Source organism: Furipterus horrens, unplaced genomic scaffold, assembly GCF_987537825.1.
Source record: "Furipterus horrens unplaced genomic scaffold, mFurHor1.1.pri manual_scaffold_1, whole genome shotgun sequence".
Lineage (NCBI taxonomy): Eukaryota > Metazoa > Chordata > Mammalia > Chiroptera > Furipteridae > Furipterus > Furipterus horrens.
Window position 1 is genome coordinate 108,847,158 of NW_028327171.1, and position 14,416 is coordinate 108,861,573.

Consider the following 14,416-nt stretch of genomic DNA (forward strand, 5'->3'; position numbering starts at 1 on the left):
GACATACGTTGTCCTGGTCATTACGGAACTTAGTTTCTAAACTAAACCTTCAAAAGGACTTCCGTAGTATCAGAAGAGACATCAGTCAGTCTTTCCTTCTGTTGATTACTACTCATAAGATATGTGCTTCCATTACTACAGGATTCAATAGTAAATGCCAAAACTGAAGTAGCAATTCTACTTTTGTCCCCATTCCTCTCTGCTCCCTAAATCCATACATTTTGCCATGTGACTCAGAAGCTCTATTCAGAAGATCCAGCCAAGATGGTGGAGTAGGCAGACATGGCTCACCTCTTCACACAACCACATCAAAATTACAACTAAAATATACAACAGCCATCACTCAGAACCATCAGAAATTGAGTTGACTAAAAGTCTGATAACTATGGAATTAAATCACATCCATTGAGAGGTAGGAGGGATGCAGACGCGGAATGGGCTGGTCTCACCCACATGTGGTGGATAAGAATTTGGGAAGGATCTTGGGAACGAAGAGTCCCAGGCCCACCAGGCCCACCAGCCCAGGGTTCCGGTGACAGAAAGATAAGTCTCCACAACTTCTGGCTGCAAAAACCGGTGGGGATTGAGTCAGTGGAAGAAACTTCTGGAGGCCCAAGCAATTCATCTTAAAGAAAACCACACAGAGAAACCCCTGCTCAGACTCCTGTGGGGTTCCACCACCAGGGTGGCAGCTTGAAAGGCACCAGTGGCATTCATGGAGAAACTGAAGTGTCTGGCATCAAGCAAGTGGAGGCTATTGTCTCTTTTCTGGGCCCTTCCCCCACAGAACCTACAGGCTGGTGTCATGTCTGAGACTCCATCAACTGGCTACCACTGACCTGCCTTGGAGATTCCCTAGAGGCTCCACCTCCCCCAACTTACGGGCCCACCCAAGCTGCTTTCCCATATGAATGTCTTGTCTTGACTCCTGCTTCACAATTTCCTGAATCCTCCCAACAGCTGGCCTCAGTGAGCTCAAGGCCTGGCACTACCAGCAGCCAGCCTAGATCCACAGCTTGGCTTTGCTTGGGAATCTCAAAGCCCAGCAAAAGTAGCAGCCATCTCAGAGTGGTTTATAACTCAGGGGGCCTGGGGCAAAACACAAGTAGGGGCTGACCTTGGTCTGCACCACCTTGGAAACTGCAGGGCCAGTGCACCCAGTGGGCAGCTACAGGCCACATCAGAGCACCACCACCCTGCCCCTGCACAGCTGATCCTACACAGAAGGTGGAAGTTGGTGGTCAGTGGCTAAAGCCCGTCCTTGCAACTGACTGGCCTGGTTAAATCCCTCCCATTGATCTGCCAACAGCAACCGAAGCTCAACTACAAGAGGAGAGTGCAGTCAGCCCACACAAAGGGCACACCTCAAGTACCCAGTTTGGGTGATGCGGGAGGCTGTGCCACTACACCCTACAGGACACCTACTACATTAGGCCATACTACAAAGACAGAATTCAAAGTAGCTCTACCCAATACACAGAAACACAGGGAGGTTGCCAAATAGAGGAGGCAAAGAAATATTGCCCAAACGAAAGAACAGAACAAAACCCCAGAAAAACCAACCTATCAGATGCAGAGTTCAAAACACTGGGGATAAGGATGCTCAGAGAAATGATTAAGTGTGGCCACAAAATAAATGAAGAAGTGAAGGTTATACCAAGTGAAATCAAAATATACAGGGAACCAACAGTGATGGGAAGAAGGCCGGGATGCAGATAAACGATTTGGAACGTAAGGAAGAAATAAAGTCACCCAAAAGAGAAGAAATAAGAATTGAAAAAAAACAAGAGTAAGCTTAGGAACCCCTGGGACAGCTTTAAATATACTAACATCCGAATCATAGGTGTGCCAGAAGAAGAGGAAGAGCTAGAAATTGAAGACTTATTTGAAAAAATAATGAAAGAAAACTTCACTAATCTGGTGAAAGAAATAGACATATAAGTCCAAGAAGAGTAGAGAATCCCAAACAAGTTGGACCCAAAGAGGACCACACCAAGACACATTATAATTAAAATGCCAAAAGTTAAAGATAAGAGAGAGTCTAAAAGGAGCAAGAGAAAAGAAGAGTTACCTACAAAGGAGTTCCTATAAGACTATCACTTGATTTCTCAAAAGAACCTAGAGGCAAGAAGGGACTGGCAAGAAGTATACAAAGTGATGGAATGCAGGGATCTACAACACAACCAAGATTACTCTATGCAGCAAAGCTATCATTTAGAATGGAAGGGCAGATGAAGTGCTTCCAAGACAAGGTAAAGGCTAAAGGAGTTCATCATCACCAAGCCATTATTATGTGAAATGTTAAAGGGACTTATGTAAGAAAGAGATCAAAACTGTGAACATTAAAATGACAAAAAAACTCACAACTATCAAATACTAAATCAAAAAATAAAAAACAAAAAACTAAGGCAACAACCAGAACAGGAACAGAATCATAGGTATGGGGATCATTTGGAGGGTTATCAGCTGGGAGGGGGAGGGAGGTGTAAGAGTAGAATGGTGCAGGGATTAAGCATTTTTGGTAGGAACAAAATAGGGGGGTGTTAAGAATAGCACAGGAAAGGGTGAAGCCAAAAAACCTACATGCATGACCCATGGACATGAACTAAGGTAGGGAGGTTGCTGGAGGGAAGGGGGGTACTGGGTGGAGGGAGGCAAAGAGGAAAAAATTACGACAACTGTAACAGCATAATAAAATATACTTGTTAAAAATGTTCCATTCAAGGTGAGTATTTCCACACAACACTGATGTTGGGCTTGCTCATGTAACTTGCCTTGGCCAGTGGAATGTGGGTAGAGGTAATGGTACTGTTTCTGAGACCAGGTTCATGTGTTTCTGCTCACACCTCTCACTTCTGCCATAACCATGAGAATATGCCCTGGTTAACCCACTGGTCCCAGAATGCAGAGCCCACACCAACCTTCATAGTTCTTCCAAATACATATTTTGGCCTTTGTGCCTCAGGAAAAGGTGGCCACAATGGAAACGCAAAGAGAAACAAAATAATCAGAATGATTTTTAACTTTTAAAGTTCAAGGTTTTGGCATAAGTACTGCTTTGGAAGAATGTTTGCCCCTCTCCTTCCCACCAAGGCAGTGGGGGAAGTGTCTTTCTCTGGCCTGGAGAGGAGGCAGAGGGGCAGTCTCGGTCAGATGCTGGGGTAAGTGAAAGCCCAGCAAGGGAGGTGGGGAGGAAAACCCACGTGCAGACAGCAGAGCTGCACGGGGTCTCACTTTCCTAGGAGGGGCCCAGGAAAGCAATGACCCTACCCAAGCACAGAGCGTGGCAGTGGACTTGGAGGCCATGTGTATCTTGGGGCCTGAGCTTCCTGTGGCTCCAGAGTGACATGACAGAGCCCAAGCTTCCCTGAAAATGGTTAGCTGAGAAACACATCTAATGGACAACTGTCTGTAAGGACGTTGCAGCAGAAAGCGCTTCTCATGAGGACAGCAGCGCTGTGTTGGCAGGTGTCCATGTGCAGTCTTGGCTCTGCGAGCCCCGACCCTCGGTGCCACAGTGCTGTGCCGTCTCCCTGGATGAGGTGTGTGGAGGGTCCTGAAATGAGTGTGTTTAACAAGACCTACTGCCCCTATTTACCTAGTACGTAACTGTTTTCTCCCTCACTTGGATACTTGACGTAGTGTTAAAAGACAAAAAAAAAAAAAAAATACATTGTTTTTTGCTTACTTGAATGGATGACCTAAAGATTCATATTCGCCTCATAGAACTTGCTCAGGGAAAAATGGCCAAGTCCCTTGTCCTTTCCGTCCCTGTCCTTTCTTCTCTCCCTCACCTCTGCCATCTTGCCACTCTCTGACTTTCCTGAAATCCATGGTCTCCTCTTGGGCTACACACCTCTTCCTCATTTTTGTTGTCTTCTTCCCCCTTTAAAACTCCAGGTCTATCCAACAGGGGAATGTCTCCCAACTCAAATCAAGCCTCCAGTCTCGTGGCCCAAGCTTGAAAGAGCCCCTCAGAGCCAGCGCTGGGCAGGCAGGGAAGATGTGGGCCCTCAAGGCAGAAACTCGGAGGACTCCCTAATCATACCGAGTCCTGGGATGAGAAAAAAAAGTCACTTTTTCCAGAAAAGGAAAGAGCATCAAACCAGAGGAAACCCTGAGCTGGGATCTCACTTGCCAACCCTCACTCCAAGTGTAACTGACCTCAATTTCCTCCTTTGTAAATGGGGGGAATCCCTTTGCTGAACACCTTGTGGGCCGAGTATGAGGGTCACATAAGGAGAGGTGCTTCTAGTCTCAGAGTTCGGTACTTGGTGCAGGTAGGACCAATGAAGCTGTAATTACTAAACCTTCCAGGGTATTTCTTAAGTCAAGCTGAGATGTTAAATGATACCTGGTTGCCTTGATAAATAGGTCCAGACTTTATTGTGTGTTCCCTGCTTATACACTTACGTGTCTTCTGATTAGGAGTCTGTAGTGCTCACCAGAACACTGCAAAATGGGTCCATGACACAGAAAGGTGAAGTGATCTGAGCCTGGGAGGTTACTGGGTTTAGGATTAGGACCCTATGGTTACTACAGTTTGGGTCTTGCCTTTTTGCACCAAGTATTTGAGGCAGCAGACTGTCAGAGGAGCAGGAAACATGTGTGAAGGCAGGGCGAGTGGGAAGCCAGAGGCAGGGTTGGGTGGAGGGGACAGGAGTCCCAGTAAAGGTAGGTTACATTTTGTCACATTTAGTTCCCAGCTTCCTGACAACAGACACCCAAATAGGCCAGATTATACACGTCTCCTTGTATGACAAAATGAAGCATCAGAACTTCCCTACATTGAATTCCAAGAGAAATAAATGGCATATGAAGCCCTTCTCACTGCAATGTGTCTTGTCACCTGGCCCACCTTGGAGACAGCTCTATTAGAGGGACTAGCTGGACAGGGGCCGACTGCACAGGAGGAACCCTGGGGGCTGAGGATCATTCTGTAGGCACAGCTCTCTCTTCCCAGCGTCACGGCCTGCTCAACCTTCCCTGGTTCATCTGGAGGGTCTGAAGCTCTGAATGGGGCTGTGTCCTAAGAAGTCTGCAGTCCCGAAGCTGGGAGGGGAAGAAGGGGACAGAGCCAGGTGGGCACCTAAACTAAGCCTCCTCAGCTTTCTGACCCAAATGAGGGACTGGAACACAGGCATGCTGAAAGCCACAGCTGAAACCAGGCATGCCGGCAGGCAGAGAGCCAGCCCAGTGGACCCATGCCCTGGCTGTACTTCCAGCACTGGCTTGACGTCCACACAGGACTGATTCCTTCAGTGCCTCAGGCACACAGGCCCAACACTTACCTCCTTCTGAGTTTCATCCAAGCTGCTGTCTTCTTCCTCTTCTCTACTCCTGCCTCTCAGCTGACCACAAAGCCCTGCCGGTACTGAGTGCACCAGACTGCCCACCTCAGCACCAAGCAGGCGCCCTGCACGCGCCCGAAAGCCCTCCAAAGAGCGGAGGGGCTGTTTGGTTAAAAGGTGCGTTGGAAGAGAGCAAGACCTTCTCTACTGTCCTCTGATCTCCCCACTTATTTGCTGTTAAGTTCATTTTAAGTTTCATGATAACAACCTCAAGCTTTGATCGTAATTAAGCCAATTAAAGCATGTCTTCCCAGAAGAGGTGGCTGTTACTTTAGTTTGACTAAGTACTAGTCAACCAAGCTGAATGAGTCCCCAGTCCTTAGGAGAATGACACTATGATCCTAATTTGGTTCAAATTACATATATTTGCATAGAAAAAAAGACTGAAGTCTTACACAAAGGTCAAGAATAGTTATCTCTACATAAAATGATAAAGATTTTTGCTTTCTTTATAATCTATTTCCCATCCTTCCCATGTGTTACACTGGCAATTAAAAAATTGTTTAAAAATAGTTAAGTACCACTTGGAAATCTGTTTACCAACATAGATTGATTACAAAGGTAAACAGCGCCCCCTTCTCTCCAACAAACAACCGCAGCACTAGTCGTCTTTCCAGACAGACCAGAAAAGCATTTTCCAGGGACCCCAGGCGCTCCTTGCAGAGCTGCCGCGGCCACGCAAGGGCCCTGGCTCTGCATCAGGAGGTTCGTTCCCACCTGTGCCGCCACAGCGCAGTAAGGCCGGCAAGGGCAGTGTCAACCCTGGGTTTGAGAGTCTCCCTGACCTCCTTCGCTCCCGCTCCATTTTTTGTTAATTGGGGGGTGGGAGAGTGAAGGGTAAGGGAGCATGGCCATATCCCTAAGGAAAGGAACAAAAGAAAAAAAACAAGCACAGTACAGGGTCAGAATCCCAGAAAGCTGTTCTCCAAACAGCCTGTCCCAAGAGCTTCCAGCAGGGGGCAGCAGGGCACTAGGACCGGCTGGTTCTGTCAGTCGCGATCAGGTCTCACATATGAAACCACCCCAATTTCCACATTAGGTGGAAGCAAGGGGCAAATCACCCTTTGCCACCGGCTCTCAAGAATGCTGCGCCCTTACATAGAAAATGAGACTTCGAACAAGTTAATGATTTGTCTCCAGGAAACCCACAATTAAACAGAAGAGAAACCCAGCATTTCTTCCAAAATCCTATTTTTCTCAATTTACAGTCTCAAAGCCACCTACTTTATATATTTATTTACATTTGGCTTGATTTCAAAAAGGATTTAAGGCAGCTTCACCAAGTCACAGGGGCTCCTAACTGCACATGACAAAGGAAACTGTCCCAGGTTAACAGGCTCTGTTTATTGATAAGCATTTGTCATGGGGTTTGCCAAAATGAAGTGAGGGGAATTTGATCTCAGGCTGAAAACACAGGAATTTGGAATGAAAGCCCAATAGCTAACATGAAGCCAAAAGCAAAAAATAATTAATGAAGCCCTGGCCTGGCGGCTCAGTTGGCTGGAGCATCGTCCTGTGCACCAAAAGGTTGTGAGTTCTATCCCTGGTCAGGGCACATGCCTGTCTATGCTGCAGATTCAATCCCTGGTTGGGGCGCATACAGAAGACAACCCATCGATGTTTCTGTCTCACATCAATGTTTCTCTTTCTCTCTCCCTTTCTCTAATCAATAAAAACAATGAGGATTTTTTTTTAAGTTTAAAAAATTAGTGAAAGAGATTTTACAAAAAAGAGCAGGTTAGTAGGAGGCTGACGCTCTGGTTGAGACCTGGGTCTTTACTAACGGTTTGTCCTGAATTACCTCCTGACAGCTGGGGAAGCTTCTTTCCCTCCTGGCAATCAGTTTCCCCTTCTATAAATAGGGGATATGATCAAACCACGCGGAGGGTTCCTTCCATCTCAGATATGGGAACCTAAGGGCACTTCAGGGCCCTGCAGAGGGAAAAAATCTGGCCGGGGGGCGGGGGCGTGGGGGGGGGGGCGCTTGAAAGAGTGAAGTGGCGTTTGTATGGAAACTGCATCTTGACCTGCACAGTCCATTTCTGGCCTCAGTATCTGGGAACTGGGGAGGGAGGCCAGAGGGGTGACTTTCACAGGTTCTAGCCTAAGCTCTTTCTTGAAGCAGAAACTGGGAGGGTCCAAAGTGCACCTGCTCAGCCCTCTCTGGAGCCGTTCCAGCTGCCCAGGAGCCCCCATGCAGCTGTGTTTTGAAGTGCCTGGTCTGGCGCACTGCACTGGCTTGTGTACCCCTGGAGGGAGTACACGGCCATCTTGGTCCCCACTGAGGCAGCATTCAAGAGCACTTCAGAATGGAACAACATGCACGTCGTAGAGTGTCAGGCAAACACAAAATATTTTGGTTTTAATCTTTACTTTCAATCCCCAACAATCTCTTTCCTTTCTATTACAGAAGTACTAAAGCAACATGGACAGAAGAGGAAAACTGACATTTGCAAACTCTGTGCCTTCAATAGGTGTCTCAGTAATTCCATCACCAACACCCATGTGCGAGGCACAGACATCAGGCAGACAACTCTCAGGAGTCGGAACTACACCATAAATGCACGATCTTTTTTATTTCATATAAAAATGATCAAACATGAGAAAAGCCAGAACATGTGTCGATTTCATGCACTGACCCTCCCAGGAGCCTTCCCCTCTGGCCAGACTGGAGGCCCAGCCCTCCTGGGAGGGTGAGGCAGCCCTGCACCTCAGCAGGTCATGGACAGGACAAGCTGGATGGGGCGGGGAGGAGGACAAGCGCCAAGGTCCCCTGGCCTTTCCCAGGCTTGGAGGGGTGGCTGCTGAGCAGGGCTCTGCCCCAGCAGCCAGGTGGCATGGCTGGGTGCCTTCCTGTGCAAGCAAGGGCTGGCTCCTCCCCTAGGCTCACCACAAGTTCTCTGCTTGTCTATCTAGGGAGCCGTGACTGAGTCCAGCAGCTGTCCAAAGTGTGTCACTCTCTGGCTTTATTATTTGCCCCCTACCTTCGAAGGAGGAGGAGCCATCAGTCCACTGTGCCATTGTAGGATTTGCTAAATTTGTTGAAGGTGAAATCCACTGTATGTGTGGAGATGGGCTTTCTGTACAGAGGGTTTGAAGCCTACAGACATGAAAGGCAGAAGGATACGTGTTAGCTGAGTCACCCCAAAGCATACACTCAAGGTCAGAGGCCCTCCCCCGGCCAGCACCCAGGAAGGCAGCAGGCAGAACGCATGGAGAGGGGACAGATGGGCCTCCTCTAGCTTCCGTCCCTCCTGCCTCCTCTGAGCTTTCAGTCTCCATCTCTGAAACGAGGGTTGGGAGGTGGTCTCTAAAGTTCCTTCTGCCTTGAACAGAAACTAAGTGGGGACTCAGGCAAGTAACTCCCTTATTCTGTGCTCAGTCCTTCAGGAACATGTAGTTTGCTTGGGGAGACAGGCCTTACACCTATGGATACCGTAAGACTAAGAACCAGAGGTCCTTTCCTGGGTCTGTGGTCTCTCTCTAACCACCCAGGCTGTCTGCTGAGGATGTTCCAGGCACCTCTGCCCCACAAGTCCCCTGACCGGGGTCTGGTGCAGGGCTCAGTGCCGGGCCCTCTGTTCTCCTGGGCCACACACTTCTCGCTGTCCAGAACCGGGCACACACCCCCTTTCAGGTTCTGCCCTTTGTTTTGAATGCCAAAGATATTAGCAGGCCTTTGTCACTTGCTTGAACTCAACTAGACTTCTAAACTTGGCACTTTTTTCTACTTCCAATGGCTTACCATTTCATAGCGGGCTCTGGATCGCTCACTCTGGAACTTTGCAAACTCTCTCCGGTCATGGATGGTGACGAGCAGCTTCCAGATGGCCAGCAGCGCCACCCCAATGAGAAGAATACTGCCAACCACGGCCAGGAGGATGGTCATGGCGTTGGGGGCCGTTCCACACTCTGGAGGGTCCAGGAAGCAGGATGAGCCAAGGCACCAGCACCCATGCCCCCTCCTAGCCCCAACCTCCGTGAATCTAAGGTCTTCCCGCTATTCTCTGAGATCCTCACAGCTTCAGGACACGTGGGTGGGCAGGCAGGTTTCTCCAATGCATGTGAAGCGCAAGGGTCAAAGAGGGATGGTGGCAGCTCCAGGGCCACACAGCGAGTCCATGGCAGTGTCTAGACTGGAACCTTAGGGGCTGTTCCACTTCCTCCCATGTGTAACACACATGGCTGCATCTCCTCAACTCACTGTCCCCTGGCCCCCCACCTGGTCTCCAGTACAGGACGCTGGACCACGCCTCGGCTTGTCAATGGTGGCTGGGGCAGACTGGGCAGGCAGGAGGTTTCATGAAGCCGCTTCCACGAGGGTTGGACTGGGGGCCAGCCAACATTTGTAAGTCCTTAGTGTGGTGCCCTCTGGACCAAATGTGCTTATTTCCAAAGAACCACAAAGGCGGTTCTTGGAAACAAAGCTTCATTCTTATAGGCATGCATCCTGGGTTGGTACCACAGCTCCCCTGCCTCTGCCCAGGGAAGACACATTATGTGGTCTGGCCCAATTTGGAGAAAGTTTGCAGTGCTGTAAATTAAAGAGAGCTCCCCTCCAGAAGAGAATAAGAGGTCACACTAGAAACCTCAATGGCTCCAAAAGGCCACTGGTCCCTGCGCACCAAGCAGGAGGCAGAATGGTCTGTGTCTGGAATAGAGTGGGCCTCCTCAGGGGGAGCCCAGCAGCACACAAGAATGTCTAGCCCGGCCTCCATCTGCCCTCTAGGACGCCACACGGGGAAGTGCAGCAGCCAGGACAGGGCCAGGATGCGGCCCAGAAACTCCCCAGCATGAGCACCGCATGCTCAGCCCTCACAGCCCCGCCCCGCCCTGCGCATTCCTGTCAGAGCCCAGAGGTTCCCAGTTAACCTTGAGCTCTGCAGGTAAAGTGTGTTCTGAGCTCACTTTCACCCTGTGCTCTTTCCTCCATGATGAGACACTCCCCCGGGGCAGGGCCCTGTCCTCTAACGCCCATGGCCCCAGAGCTGTGGCCCAGCAAGGGCTTCCCAGATATGCAACCATCTTCCTTCTGAACTCTAGGAGTTAGGCATGGGTGGCCTTACAGTCTGATCTTTGTAAGAACTATGATCCTGCCTTTCCTGGAGCTTGTAATGGGTGGCAAGCCCGAAGCAGGGAAGGGCGCCAGGAGCCGAGCCTCACCCACCTGGCTCTCTGAGAACCGTCAGGTTGGACTTCCCGGCGGGCAGCTCTGTGTAGGTGAACAGCATGACGCAGTCCTTGGCAGTTTTGTAGAAACAAAGCACAGCTTCCTGGTCATCCTTCGCTGGAAGGAAACAAAGCAGGAAGATCCCGAGTGTGTCTCTGAGCACCCAGGACCGCTGACAGGGTGAGGAGCCTAACGCCTCACAGAAGAAAGGGGGTTCACAGGGGTTAAGGGGGAGGCTGGGCCTTTAAAAATGACTTTGGGTTTCTCACGTCAGGAATGCAGGCCCAGGCACTGATTTAGTTTGCTCCGGGGACGTGAATTCCCTTGGATGCGAGGGGCCACTGTGGAAAGCATGAGTGGGGGCGGGACTGGTACGTGGGATCAGCTGTGGAAATTAAAGGAATGAGGGAAAGAAGAGCCATCCTGGAGCTCCCGGAGGCCTGAGTGAGGGGTCACACTTGAGTCCACTTGGCCGAGCCCTGGCTGTGCAGGCCAAGCATCGGAAGCTCCTTCCCGGGATGTAAAAGCAAAAAGACCCACAAGGTGATGAGGACATTTGGATAAAAGATCGGTACCCACAGAGGCACCTGCACCCCAACACAAAGTGAGCTGGTGTGGGAGGCCGGGGCTGGACACCGCCTGGCCTCGCTCCTCACCTCCTCCCTGTCCCCCGGCTGTCCCCCAAGGCTGCAGTGTCACAACCCCTACCCTGGCATCTCCTGCATCCCAGGGCTTCCCTGGGAAAGGCTGAGCTGGTTCTCAGGAGGGACAGGGACTACAGGAGAGCGAGAGCTGAGAGGGCGGGGCGGGGCGAGGGAACAGCAGCCGCAGAACGACAGCGCAGGCTCCTGTTGTGGCAGGAAATGCTCCCGCTCCGGCTTTGTAGCCCTCTTGTTCAAAGGAGTTCCAACCTGGAGCCAGATAAATCGGTGTGGCTTTAAACACGAAGGCCTGGACTTTTATCCCTCAGCAACCCCCTGCTCCCCATCGTGCACCTGGTCTGGGTGAGTGTGGGAGTGAGAGTGTGTGTATGAAAAAAGTCAGGGAGAAGGAAGGGGAAGGGAAGTGGTGAATTCAAACAGAAAGTCTCTCTGCGGAGCAACTGCTTCATCTCCCAGGCACAGACGGGGAGGCAGCCGCTGCAGGTGACTCAGTCCAGGGCCGCGGGCAGGCACGGCCTTGTCTTTTCTGGCTGCGTGTGCCTGGTTAGGGCAACTGCCCCAGATCCGCCGGCACAAGCTCTGCTTTAAGTATCAAGGCAGAAGCAGGTGTGCGAGATGGGACTCAGTAAGCTCCCACTGGCCCCGGGTCTAGCACGGGCCTGGCATAAAGTCGGTTCTCAAAGAGTATGTTGGGGGCATACACTACTCAACCTATCAGGAGCCATGATTTGACCAGCGGGGTAAATCAAGATCAGGGAGGCAGGAACAGGATGTCGACAAAGAAGGCAAGTCTGGGCCCAGACAGACCAGGTCTGGGACAGGAGTGGGCAGCAGCTGAGGGCGAGGGAGCCTCCAATACAGAGTCCCTTTCAAGGCACATACTCTTTCCCCACCACTTTAGCCATTTTAAAAGAGTACAACTCAGTAGTTTTACTATATTCACAATGCCGTGTAATGCTTCCTATATCTAATTCCAGAACTTTCCTATCGCTCCAAAGAGAAAGTCCATACATGTTAGTACTCAGTCTCGATTCCGTTTTCCCCTCACTCCCTGGCAACTACTCTCTGTCACTGCACTTTGGACTACTTTGGGCATGTCATATAAATGGAATCATATAACATACGTTCTTTTCTGTTTGGCTTCTTTCACTGAGCATGTTTTCAAGGTTCATCCACGTTGTAGCCTGTATCATCCCGTTTTATGACTGAATGATATTCACTGTATAGATGTACTATTTTATTTTTCCATTCCTCATTTCATGTACATTGGGTTATTTCCAATTTTTGACTATTATAAATAATGCTGCTATGAACATTCAAGTACAAGCTTTTGTGTTAACCTATGTTTTCAAGTCTCTTCTGTGTACACCAGGAAGCAGAATTGCTGGATTATACAGTGACTCTGTTTAATTTGGGGGAACTGCCAAGTTGTTCTCCAAAACGGCTGCACCATTTTAAATTACCCCAGCAGTGGATGAGGCTTCCAACACAGACTCACTCTGAGTTCCAGAATACAGTTCCAAACCCAGGTGTATAGCTGGACTACATTTCCCAGCAACCCTTGCAGGTAAATGTGAATGAAGTTATGTGCACCACTTCCAGGCCCAGCCCAAATAAACCTCCCATGTGATCCTTCATTCTTTCCCTACTTGCTGACTGAGTGGAGAGGATTCTGAGGACCTTGAGGGAGCAGGAACCTCGACATAGAGGGCACCTGGATTCCTGAATGACCCCAAGGAAGGCTTTGTCAACCAGGAGCATCTTCACTGGACTTTCAGTGAGTGATAAACTGACTTATATTCTGTTAAGTCACTGAGTTTTGGGGCTTATTTATTATAGCAGCTAACATTACTTATTCTAACTAATGTACTAACTTCTCAGAGAGTGTGGGAGGCTGGGTTCCACTGATGGAACAGAAACTTAAAACAGGAGGCCTCACGCCCTGGAGAGTCTGGAACCTACACCACAGCACAGGCCCTCCAAGTCCTCTTAGGGAGCAGCAGTCATGCCAAGGACTCTGAAGCTTTGCTTCCTACCTCAAGGGTAAACTGCCCTACTCCCCACCAAGCAGCCCTGAGGACCACCCCACAGGGAGAAAGTCTCTAAGCCTCTGTAAGCTGCCCAGGGCCGGCCCGGCACACTCACCGATGGAGTCTGTCCACGTGATCACCTCATCCTTGCAGAGGCTTTGGCAGGTCTGGTTGTCAGCTGGGCTTCTTGAGTGAAGCAACAAGCACTCGACACAATCTCTTTGGGAAGGAGGCAATAAATGTGGGTGTTAGATGCTGTGTTGTAAGTAGCTCCACAAATATACTGAGCTCCCAGCAATGCAGGTCCCAGCCCTCACACAGGCCCTAAGGCTTTAACTTCTGCCCATCTTCAGATGTTCAGCTTCAGAAAATGCTTCTGCTCTGCCCCTCCTGTGGTTGTTACACAGGGAAGCCTCAGGCTGTTGGAGGAACACATGTGAGTTTAGAGCCATGTCTGGTCTACATGTCAAATTGCAGGTTGGAGACCTTTCAAATTCTGATACCAGAAGCCAAGTCCATCTGCACTCTGGTGCATCAAATGCCTGTCTGGGGCATCTGCTCCAACCAATTAGTTTCCGAGTGACAAAACGCTGTGATCCCAGCCTTGGACAGGGGTCCTCATACCCCATGGCCAGTGCTTGGTGACCCCATGTTGCTTCAATTCCCAGGATTCCCTCCACCCCTGGTCACCACCAGGCCAGGGCTCTCAACTCTTCTGCACAACAGACTCTCCAGGGGAGCTCTAAAGACAAAATACTACTGCCGGTGCTGGCCACTCTGTGGAATCCCATCGCTGTGGCAGAGCCTGGGCTCCCAGGAGTTGGATAAACAGTGGGGGCTGAGAACCACTGTCCTGGAAACTTGCAGGCCCTCGCCCCACTTCCCTCCCTAATGGAGCTCACCTGTGGGTTCCCTGAGGTGCCTGCTGTCCACTCCCCTATTAGCTGAGCTACACTAGACTCAGGTCAAGGCCGCCGGGTGGCAGCCCCCTTACAGGGAACCCACATTTCAATAGGGGCCTTCTGGAGAAAATGGGTGAGGAGCCATAGAGACGCTGAGCCTCTTTCCTCCCACCTCAAGCAGACAGTTTAAATCAGATATTGTATGACATGCTTAATTAAAATGCTCAATTAATAATTAGTATTTATATTCCCCATAGTCAAAACCCAGCTCCTGGAAGTCTCCATTCACCTTCAGTTACAC

The 14,416-nt window shown here is 50.0% G+C and overlaps 1 protein-coding gene across 1 annotated transcript in view; it reads right to left on the minus strand.

Moving 5' to 3' along the window:
• Nucleotides 1-7,901: 7,901 nt before the first annotated feature.
• Nucleotides 7,902-14,416, minus strand: part of ITGB5 (integrin subunit beta 5) — a 126,007-nt gene continuing 119,492 nt past the window's right edge. The window contains exons 12-15 of the mRNA XM_090277756.1: nucleotides 13,329-13,432; nucleotides 10,519-10,638; nucleotides 9,097-9,263; nucleotides 7,902-8,451 (exon numbers count right to left, since the gene is read on the minus strand). Of these exons, the coding sequence (XP_090133882.1) occupies nucleotides 8,356-8,451; nucleotides 9,097-9,263; nucleotides 10,519-10,638; nucleotides 13,329-13,432 (487 nt within the window). The 3' untranslated portion in view covers nucleotides 7,902-8,355. The remainder of the gene's footprint in view (nucleotides 8,452-9,096; nucleotides 9,264-10,518; nucleotides 10,639-13,328; nucleotides 13,433-14,416) is intronic.